This window comes from Micromys minutus (assembly GCF_963924665.1).
Source record: "Micromys minutus genome assembly, chromosome: 26".
In the NCBI taxonomy this organism is placed as follows: Eukaryota; Metazoa; Chordata; class Mammalia; order Rodentia; family Muridae; genus Micromys; species Micromys minutus.
The window spans coordinates 3,431,956-3,443,196 of record NC_137961.1 but is presented as its reverse complement, the minus strand read 5'-3'; the positions used below and the strand labels follow the sequence as shown (position 1 = coordinate 3,443,196).

The 11,241-nt window shown below is 47.0% G+C and overlaps 1 protein-coding gene across 1 annotated transcript; it reads right to left on the bottom strand.

Moving 5' to 3' along the window:
* Positions 1 to 2,865: 2,865 nt before the first annotated feature.
* PRDM14 (PR/SET domain 14) lies at positions 2,866 to 11,193 on the bottom strand (the record flags this gene model as incomplete). Its single annotated transcript, XM_080938738.1, has 7 exons — positions 2,866 to 3,093; positions 5,042 to 5,143; positions 6,659 to 6,861; positions 8,162 to 8,432; positions 9,529 to 9,686; positions 9,776 to 9,829; positions 10,533 to 11,193. The coding sequence occupies 7 exons, from the start codon at positions 11,191 to 11,193 to the stop codon at positions 2,866 to 2,868; spliced, it is 1,677 nt and encodes a 558-aa protein (XP_080794864.1).
* Positions 11,194 to 11,241: the final 48 nt, after the last annotated feature.

The window sequence follows — 11,241 nt, the reverse complement described above, 5'->3', positions numbered from 1 at the left end:
CAAACTGACATTTCCCACAGCATCCATACTGAAAGAAAGAGCTCTTAAAATACCCAGTTAGTGTAGATGCGTTAGAACAGAATCCAGTATATATTGGTATGCATGCATATTGACAATTAGAAACAACACAACATCAAACTCCTGTTTCTGCTATTCAAGTTCAAAGAGCAAAACACCTCATTTGATTTATCCAGTGAGTGGGGAAAACTGATCACTGAGTTGTCTTACTGTTTGAATTAAAAATGTTTAAACCCCTAAATAATAAGCAAATGTTTTAAGCAATATATTTGGAGCTAGGAGCCAAGGAGGGCTGCTTAATTACAGGAGGAGGCCAGGATCTTCTCAAAAGACCATTGTTCTGAGTTAATTAACATGAATTAAAACAGTCCTAAAACAACAGGGCGCATTCCCATTAGGGTCAATTACTCAGCCCTAGTCAAGGCAGCAAAGAATTCCCCAGAGGAAAATCTGTCATGGCTGTTCACCTGTGAGACAGCTATTGCTTGCACAGGGGCTACACTATAGCTGGGAGCCCTCTGCAGACATCTGTTCCATATTGGATTGGCTGCCCTGATGAACCTTGGTTATGGGTAGAGGCGGAGCAAGTGCCTAGGCGGTCAATAGATCCCCGCGCAGGGGTAGGACACGTGTCTCGTGGTTAGGGTTGTCCAGGGAGCACTTCCGCCTGGATCACTCTGACTTGCTATATGAATATCAGTGGGATAAATGGGTGTCTGGAAAGGCAAGGTTCCTCCAAAGCAGGGTCCAGCAATGTTTTGGTGGTTTGATAAGAGTCTGACCATTGAAGGGGCGGGCTTGGCTTTACCTCTCAGAGGGCCAGTGACCCCTTACCACTTTTTTCAGGTCTCATCAGTAGTGGGCAGACCCAGTGGTGCTGTTTGAACCGGTAAGTGATCAGAGTTGTGATCAGCATGGGACAGGTTCATCCCCTCGTGAGCCATGTAGACAGGTCACTCCCATCAGCCTTGTGTCATGTTGCCCATTTTCTTGTTTTTTAAAAAAATGGCTCTCATGCTATAGTCCAGAATGGCCCTGTAGTCAAGATGACTCTCCTGCCTCAGTTTCCTAACTGCCAGATTCCAGGTGGGAGTTACCACACTTGGCTAATGCATAGGATATACTGTTCAGCTGCTGGCTTTTCCTCCTTTGTTCCTCCCGGTGTTACTAGGAGCTACCCAATTACAAGTTGGGGAAAATATACTTTATTTGTTGTGTTTTCTAAAAAAGAAAAGAGCCAAGAATATGTTTGGTAGAGCCAGGTATGTTAATGTGGAAGGAGGTTTGTCCCTCTGTGGGCCCATGCTGAGGCATCCCTTTCCCTTGAGGTACCAGCCATAGGACAGATAGAATATGGAATAGAGTTTATTTAGGGCATGGGGAGGGAAGTTGAGGGGTAGTAGAGACAGGGAAAGGAAGATAGATGGGGGGGGGTGCCTACCAGGAACACGTAGAGAGAGGGGGGAAGGAAATGGAGAGAGAAGGTACAGAGAGGGAAGTAAGAGTAAGAGGGTAAGAAGAGTGAGGAGGGGGTGAGTCACCCCCTTTACAGAGAGTCAGGCACACCAGGCTGTTGTGAGGTAACTGTGGGGCAGAGCCTAGAAGGAATGCTAACAGTTACTCATCAAAAAAATTAAAACAGAAGTAAAAATTTTTTTAAAGGAAAGAAAAGAGCTGGGCTGGAGAGATAGCTCAGTGGTTAAGAACACTGACTTCTCTTCCAGAGGTCCTGAGTTCAAATCCCAGCAACCACATGGTGGCTCACAACCATCTGGAATGGGATCTGATGTCCTCTTCTGTGGAGGCACACACCTTTAATCCCAGCAGAGGCAGAGGAAAGTGGATCTCTTGTGGGTTCTAGGCCAGCTTGTCTACACAGAGAAGCACTGTTTTGAAAAATAAATAAGAAAGGAAAGGGAAAAAAAGGGATTGGCTTTTAAACCAGTGTCATAATTGTTTATTTTTAACCTTTCTTCATTCAGATATAATTTTTCTTTTACAACTGGTAAGAATCAGGGTTTCTATTCCTGCACAAACATCGTGACCAAGAAGCAAGCTGGGGAGAAAAGGGTTTATTCAGCTTACACTTCCACATTGCTGTTCATCACCAGAGGAAGTCAGGACTGGAACTCAAGCAGGTCAGAAAGCAATAGCTGATGCAGAGGCCATGGAGGGATGTTACTTACTGGCTTGCTTCCCCTGGCTTGCTCAGCCTGCTTTCTTATAGAACCCAGGTCTACCAGCCCAGGGATGGCACCACCCACAATGGGCTGGGCCAGGGATGGCACCACCCACAATGGGCGGGGCCCTCCCCCCTTGATCACTCATGGAGGCATTTCCTCAGCTGAGGCTCCTTTCTCTGTGATAACTCCAGCTTGTGTCGAGTTGACACAAAACCAGCCAGTACAAAACATTAATACACAGAAGACTTAGTACCCACACGGTGGCTTACAACTGTCCATAAATAAAGTCCCAGAGGATCTGATGTCTTCCCTTGGCCTCCACATGCACTAGGCATGCAGCACACCCACACAAGGCAAAACACTCATGCACATTAAATTAAATTAAATCTTTAAACAAAGTTGCTGCTCTGAAGAAAACTGTCACTGGCTACAGACACTGTATAGCTGGGTGTTCAAGGCAGACAGGAGTGGAGGGACCTTTTCTTCTTTTATCACGGGATCCAGAACCTTCTTCCCCATCCTGGTCTGAGTGGATTCCATAGGGTTTCAGATCAACTACTCCATTCTCCAAATTCTTACCGAACACTTCAACCGTGTCCACGTGAGAAAACTGAGAATTAAGAGTCAGAGTTCTTGGTTTTCAACTGGCTTTGCTCTCAGAGAACTAGCAGGTTTTGTGAAGCTTCATGTGGGTATAGAAAGCCATTTGATCCAGGAAGCCTTTCCCACAAACATCGCAGGAACTCCGGCCATCCTCCTTGTGTGAGCGCCGGACGTGGCTGTCGTGAGCAGCGTGGGACGCAAAAGCTTTGCCACAATGTCTGCACTTGAAAGGTTTCTCCCCGGAGTGCTGTCTGATGTGTGTCCGGAGTATGCTGGAGGCAGTAAACTTCTGCAGAGGGCAGAAAGCAGAAAAGGCTGGTCAACAAAGGGTTCATTTTCATTGTAATGGACACATCAGCTTCTACTGCTTTGATTGAGAAACTAATTCTGCCAGACATCTGTGGCACACACCTTTAAGCCCAGCACTTGGGAGGCAGAGGGAGTTCAGTGCTAGCCTGGTTTACAGACTGAGCTCCAAGACAGTCAGGGCTCTATGGAAAAAAAAATCCTGTCTTTAAAAAGCAAAAACAACCAACTGGAGAAGAGAATTGATTTAAGTCTATACAGAACATTATTTGTGGTCAATAACAGGGATCTTAATAAAAAGGGCAGGTGAAATGGCTCAGCAGGTAAAGGAGGCTGCAGCCAAGCCCAGTGACTTAATGACTTAAGTTTCTTACGTTTGGCAGAAGAGCTAGATCCTGAAAGCTGTGCTCTGATCTTCCATATGTAATGTATCGTGATACCTGCCTCTCCTCTCCTCCAAATGTATACAACACTAGATTTAAATATATATGTGTGTATACACACACACATATAAATACATATATAAAACTCAGGGATAGGATGCTTGCCTTGCAATGTTGAGTCCCTAGGTTTGATCTCCAGCATCACACACACACACACACACACACACACACACACACAGCATGCAGTCAACCTTAACCTTAGACAGTGTGACCCAAAAGCATCTAAAGTGTAATCTGAAAGCAACACTAAACAAGCAGTTCTTCTTTTGGATGCAGGTAAGGGCACAATATGTAGCTCAGGCTGGCCAGAACTCACGGGCTAGCCTGTCTCCCTAGTGCTGGGATTGCAGGCGTGAGCCACTATGTCACACTCTAAACAGGCAACTCTGAGTGGCCAAGACAGACCACATTGCTGAGAAGAGGCTGAGGTTACTTAGTATCTTTGCCCGCATCAGTTTCTAATTGGTTTCCTTCCTTTTGTTTCATTTTCAGTCTTTTTGCTACGGTTGGTGGAGGTTGAGATAAAGTTGCTCTGTTGCTAAGACAGGCTTTGGATTCATCATCCTTCTGTGGTTTTCTCCCGGTGCGGACATTCCAGGAGTGCACCACCACACCTGGTTTCATTTTTTTTCATTTAAATCTTACTCCTAGATTTACAGTAAGTTGTAAAATATGTGTACCTGTGTCTTAGGGCACATAATATGTGACTAGTAAAACCAGGAAACACATGTTCTATTTCCCCCTTTAGGTGGGTGTATAGCCTGGGCTGTATATCCTAGATTGGCCTTGAACTCATAATCTTCCTGCCTCAACCTGAGATTGCAGCCAGGCTTCACTGTGCCTGGGTCTTTGTTTCTGTGCTCTCAAACAGCCACACACAGTAATAACTAGAAAGTGGACAGCATTGCACATCACCAAATTAAAGTGAGAGGCGCCTCAGAATATTCCTAAATATAGTCAAACGACTGTCTTTCCCAGCAAAGGCTTGACTCCTCTCTCTACCTCTGCTGATGTTCTCTACACTGCCTGAATCAGAGGCCACCCTCGAAATGTCCCTTTAGAATCAGCAGCAGCAGCAGGAGTAGCTAACACTTCAGTGGTTACAATCGTCAGACACAGTGACGAAGTTTTATAAAAGCTGACAGCTAGAACCCAACAACTACAAATTTCCCCCACATTTTACCAAAGAGAAAACCAGGAAGAAAAGCAAATGGGCCTATCCAAGGCCATACAGTCAGGTCAGCATCAAAGGCCTGGGGTGAAAGCCGGCTAAGGCTGTGCTCTTACGTTCTCATCTTTAAAAAACTAGTTTCTTTTTCTTTTTGAAACATTGTCTCACTGTGTGGTCCTGGCTGATCTAGAATTCACCGAGGAAGTGCATTGGCTGATGGGTAATCAGCAAGTTACCCGAAATGAACTAGTTACCCAAGCATGATGTGAGGCTGCTGCTTCTAGTTACAGAGGGCTGGCACCACGGGTGTCGCCTACCTTTGTACAGTACACACACTGGTACGGCCGGTCTCCAGAGTGGACTCTCATGTGCTTGTTCAGGCTGGAGGACTGAGAGAAGCTTTTCCCACACGTTGAACACTAAGGAGATAACAAAACACAGAGTCGGAATTTCATCTTCCCCCCAAATTCTGTCTCAACATATATCTTCCTGGGAGTGAGGAAATTTTTTAAAAAATCTATAATTTGTTTGTTTGGAGAAAGGATCTATGTAGCCCTGACTGACCTGGAACTCTATGTAGACTAGGTATGCATGCCTCAAACCAGAGATCTACCTGCCTCTCACTTCCATGTCTGGCCAAATTCTTCATCATTGCTATGGTGGCTCACACCGTCTGTAATGGGATTAGATGTCCTCCTCTGGTGTGTCTGAAGACAGCTGCAGTGTGCTCACATATATAAAATAAATCTTAAAAAAAAACCCTTTAGAATCTGTTGACTCCTGAGTTTGTTCCCAGAATTTAGGGCCTGGAGCGTTGACCGGTGAAGAGCAATGGCTGTTGTATCTGAGGACTTAGGTTTGGTTCCCAGCACCCAGATGGTGGTTCAGCTGTAGCTCCTGGGGGCCTATGTCTGTTTCTGGTCTCTGAAAGCAACTAAATGTACAAGCTGCACATTCATGCATGTACCAAACACATCAAATAAAAATAAATGTATCCTTTACAAAAAAAAAAAAAAAAAAAAAAAAAAAAAAAAAAAAAAACAACCCAGATTTTAAAAACATTAAAAACAAAAAAATAAACAACAACGGCCCAGCTGCGGAACACATCCCAGTTTATAAATACTAAAATGTGAAAAATTTAAGATTATAAGATTATAAATCTTAGCATTGGTGTAAAATGCTGTATAATATATAATACTACATAAGATGCTATTACAGGGGCTAGCACGTCCACCTGGTAGTTAAGGGCATGAACTGCTCTTGCAGAAGACCCAGGTTCAGTTTCCAGCATCATCGTGGTGGCTCACAACCACCTGCAACCCCAAATCCAGGGACCTGATCCCCTTTCCTCTCGGGGCGCTCTGCTCACGCCTGCACAAACCGTACAAAACACTGGAGCAAAGATCTGGAGCCCCCTGTCTTGTCTCTGAAGGACACACTTGGTTTTGCCCTTTGGGCGAAGCTTGGCAGAGCAATGGGTATCTGGGCTGGCAGAGACTCCCTGGCATTACTGTTGCCTCTCAGCCTTATAAAGACCACGGTCTGGGATGGAGTCTTCCATTCCTCGGACCACGTCAATGTTTCCTCTGCACCGTGAGTAACTATCTAGTGCCTGACTGGGTGTGGGACAGAGTACGGTTACCCAATCCAATCCCAGCTTCCAGCACCCAATCCAATCCCAGCTTCCAGCACAACTCGCTGCTGTGTTGGGACATCTTCCCCAACCCCGGAGGCCACTCCTACCTCGGTCCCTCCCCCAATGTTCCACAGATCTTGACGCTCATGCTCACACACACAGATCTTGACATATACTCACGCTCACACACACAGATCATTTGCCTTTCCCACGCTACCAAGCATCGGATCCTCCAGTCAGCGCCGAGTCCCTGTCATGTGAACAGACTAGGAAGGACGGCGAACCACCAAGCGCTTACCAGGTAGGGCCGGTGCCTCTCGTGGACATGAAGGATGTGAATCCGGAGCCGGTCGCGCTTTTCGAAAGACCTTTGGCAGAGGGAACATGGGAACTTCCTGTCCCCCTTATCCACGCAGGGCGTGTACTTGAGGTGCTTATCTCTGTAGTACCTGTAGGTAAACACCTTTCCACAGCGTTCGCATCTGTAGCCGTCTGCAGACTCTGGAACAGAGGGGTAAGTGCTGTGGACCTCTGTGCCTCCTCCTCACCGCCCCAAACAGAATGGGGGGGCAGCCATTAACAGACACAGGCCATAGCTGGGTGTGGCGGAACACACCTAGGGACCTGGGCAGAAAAATCAGGAGTTCGAGGCCATCTTTGGCTCCACAGAGGGTTCGAGGTCAGACACCGAACGCATAGCGCCTTTATTAATTCACAGGCTTGGCGTTTCTGAGTCTGACCCACAGGAGTGACAGGCCACTGACTGTCAGAAAGCAAGCATAGAAATGTAAGACTGCCCCCCACCATGGACAAGGAAGGAAGAGGAGAGAAATTAGAGACAAGGAGGTGTCAGATCCAGGTGTTTGTGCCAAGAGTGATCCTAGAATTAAAAGGGCAGAGTTCAGGAGGACCAGGTTTTCAGATCAGACAAGGTATAGCAAAACCGTGGTTCAAAAAGACAACTCAGACCCCCAAGTCAACAAGATGTATGACTACTCTGGAGACAGGTGAGAGGTGTCCCCAAAAGCTCCAGTCAAGACACCCCTGGATACTAGTACTGGAGACCTTCTTGTCTGCCCTCAAGGGAGAGGACCAGAAGTAGCCTAAGTGAGAATCTACAGAAGAGGCGGCAACAGTGCCAGACCACAGACCCCTCGTCTGCTTGGAAACGTCACTACTGAACTATAACCTTTCATCTCCGTCACCGTCCTCTCATCTAAATGCCACAATACAAGACAGAACAGTTTTAATCGTAAAAATCCCCTGGCTTCAGGATGGTGGCTGCACATGCCTTCGATCCTAGCACTAGGGTCAGCCTGGCCTATAGAACAAGTTCAGGACAGCCAGGGCTTCAAAGAGAAACCCTGTCTCAAAAAAGCAAAGAAACAAACCAAAAAAAATCAAAATACCTTCAGGCATCCCTGAAACTAAGCAGGTCCACTAAGGTCCCTGCTACACATAATGTATCTGCTACGCGTAACAAATACATAAAACAGAGGCTTCACAACGTCGTTTCTTAAGTGACACTCATCAATATCCTCTATTCCAATTTCTTTCTTTAATGCTGGCTTCAATCACTAAATTGATTTTCCACCCCACTAAGTTACTGCAGCCACCATTTGCGAAAGCCCGGCCTGAGCAGGGAGGAGTCAAACTGGCTCGCCCACGGGGTAGCGGCCGGCATTTTCTTCTACTTTTATTCCCAAGAGCGGGTGGGGGGAAGATAGATAACTTAGAAAAGATGGCAATGATCCCCTCTCACGATGGCCTCTCACTGGGCAGGGCAGGGGCAGACACTCACCCTCGGGGGTCTCAGACAGCTGCTTGCCTTCTTGTTCAGTGACCTGGAGGCTCATGGGAATGTCCAGAAACTTCTCATAGCTGTTCCCATACCACACGAGCAGCTCCTGGTTCTGGGCGATGTCTTTACAGCTCTCGTAGAATATCTGCCCTTCCTGCTGCACTGCCGCCAGGTTCTGCTCCTTGGGGAATCGAGCACAGTTGACGTAGGACATCCAGTTCCCGGAACCTTTGCCGTCGATAAAATGGCTCAGGTGGCCGTCTTCAAAAATCTAAATCAAACGAGAAGGAAGTGTGTGTGTGTGCGCGCGCGTGCGCGCGCGTACACACACTCGGGTGTTTATTTTGTTTTGGATGAGATCTTGCCATTTACGGAGGCTGGCCTCAAACTTGTGCCTCTGCCTCAGTTACCCGAGCTCAGGGACTGAGTGCGGCCACCTCCAGACCCTCCAATAGGCATGAGCTCTTGATTTCCATTTGTTTTCCTTTTGTCTGATCTATGAAATTTAAAATCTATACCCAAATTGCTACTATAGAATACATTTCTATAGATAAGATTTCAATATCAGAAGTAGCACATAAACTTTTTATTTTTTATTTTTGGACAGGGTCTCCTATAGCTCAGGTGGGACTCTAGGGTGGCCTTGAACTTCTAATCTGCCTGCTGCTACTTCGGCAGGGCCACCATACAGGGTTATGTGGTGCTGGGGATGGAACCCAGCATTTTCAGCCAGGCCAGGCAAGCATTTCCTTATCACATTCTTGACTCCAGTTTCTACGATTAGTGTATGTTAATTGTGTGAGCAAGGGTCAGGGAAGTAAATAGGACTTATTTGATCCATCTCTTAGGGAGAACTGAGGAAGTCCCTCCTGTCCCGTGTGGACATGGTGGGATGGAGCTGTTAACCCTCCTAGTGCATCAGCTTCCGTGTCTCTCACTGTTTAGTAAACTACTGCTTAACTCTGGCTGTCCACATTGCCAAAAGGGCAGATCATCTTCCCAAACTATATTCCTAGAAGTTCAGGGTCAGCGCATTTGGAAGATTTATGTGTTTTGTTAATCCTCGGTTAGTTTTTTCCAAGAAAGCAATAGGAGAGCCTCAAATTTATCTTTCTTTCCTGTAGCATGCTTTTAGCGCGCTACCACATTTAAAACACTCGGTTATGTCTGTTAATATAACGGAGTAGTGTTTCTCTAAAAGTACTTTTCATGTCTGTCCTGAACAGATTAAAGCCACTTCACCCACTACGACGTGAATTTCATGCAGAGGGAGGTCCTGCTGGAGCGAACAAAGACCCTCAAGGGTACTGGTCCCCCAACCCAGGCTGTCCCCCAGATTTCAGCAGACCCACCCCCAACATACTTACTTCCCACATCCGAGAGTTGTCCCTGTGTGTCTTCAGTTCGCTGGCATTGACCACTTTACCTTGAAAGGGGCCAAATCTCACTCCTTTGGCAATGAAATCGCTACAGAACACACCAAAGTGTGGGGCGTCGCCAAATGCTGTCTGCACGAGGCAGAGACCTGGGGAAACCGAGGCAGGAGAGAATGAGCCCAGGCAGCGATTCAACGTTAGTTCTGGGAAATGAATCCAGGAAAGGAGTGCAGCCTACCTTCTGGAAGCTGAAGGGAGTCTTTGTCCAGAGTTTTTCGAAGATGATTAGACCCTAGAAAAAGACAGCCTTAAATTATTCTAATTAAAAACAGATACACAGAGCTGCCTTCCTGAGGGGATTCCCTTGCTTCCTATAAAGTTCTTTGGATTTGATGTAGATCCTCTAGCCTTTCCTGTTTTTTTTTTTTTTTTAATTTTATTTACATGAGTACATTGTAGCTGTCTTCCAATACACCAGAATCTATTACAGATGGTTTGTGAGCCATCATGTGGTTGCTGGGAATTGGACTCAGGATCTCTGGAAGAGCAAGTCCGTGTTCTAACCACTTATCCATCTCTCCAGTCCCCTCCTCCTCTACTGTTTTTATCTCTTCTTGACACAGGCTTTTTTGTACACTGTTGCTTATCTGAGACTCGGAACATCCCTTGGGCAAGGTTTGGGGGAAAATGAACTCTGTTTTGCAAAGACAATGCTTTTCTGAAGTAAAGAGCTGCCAGGTGTGAATTTCTGGAGATCATCATATAGATACTTTGTACATCCGGAAGCCACTGAGTAAGACCACACTAGATTCTTAGTCCTCAGGGCTCACTAAAAGCGATCTCGGGAATTACAGTCAGGCAAGGAGGACCCTGAGAAGCCAGCCAAGAGCCTAAGGTTTAGGTGGACATTCGGCTCAACATAGACCCACGTTTTGATATTGTGTGGCCCGGACCTGTTCCACCCAACCCAGACCCAGGATGTAGATTTTTCTTACCAGAATTCTCGGTGGGTACCAAGATGCCTGAAATTGCATGCTGTAGGCCGGCGGGATGCTTCGGACTAGCGATGGCTCCATACAGAACGAGGCGCAGCTCCTCCTCTGTGAAGTTGAAGCTGCGAAAAGGCAGCTTTTCCTCTTGGTTTAAGGTTTGGGGGACCGATATTGACTGGGAAGTCTTAATTCCGTCAGGTAGTATGGGAGCGATTACGGGGGATGGCAGAAGTACATTTCCAGCTCCCCGCCACGGACCTCTGTTGATATGGCCGCCGACGGGGACCAAATTTTGGTTGCTGGAACCGCCGCTCCTATGCTCAGTGCTGTGTAGAAATGGCACCTCAGGAGTAAATTGAGGAATTGGATACCATGGTGACAACTTGTACCAGGGCGGATTGTAGAGCTTCTCGCTCTGCACAGCCAGGGTTGGGTCCAACAAGGGCGGAGTCATCCGAAAAGCATTGAGAGGGGCCATAGCCTGGGACTCAAACACCGCAGCTGCCAGTTTCCAAGGTTGGAAATCCTCCTGGGTGGTGGCGAGGTTCCTGAAGTGGCTGTAGCCTGGAACGGGCGCGCAGTAGGCAGTCAGGTGCTGGGGGCTACTCTGGGGCAGGTAGTTCGCCTTGTCCTGGGACTGGGTCTCACCAGAAGGTAAGGCCATCTCAGGCTGGGTTTTACCGCTCTGTGGGAAACCGACCGAGGTCGCTGA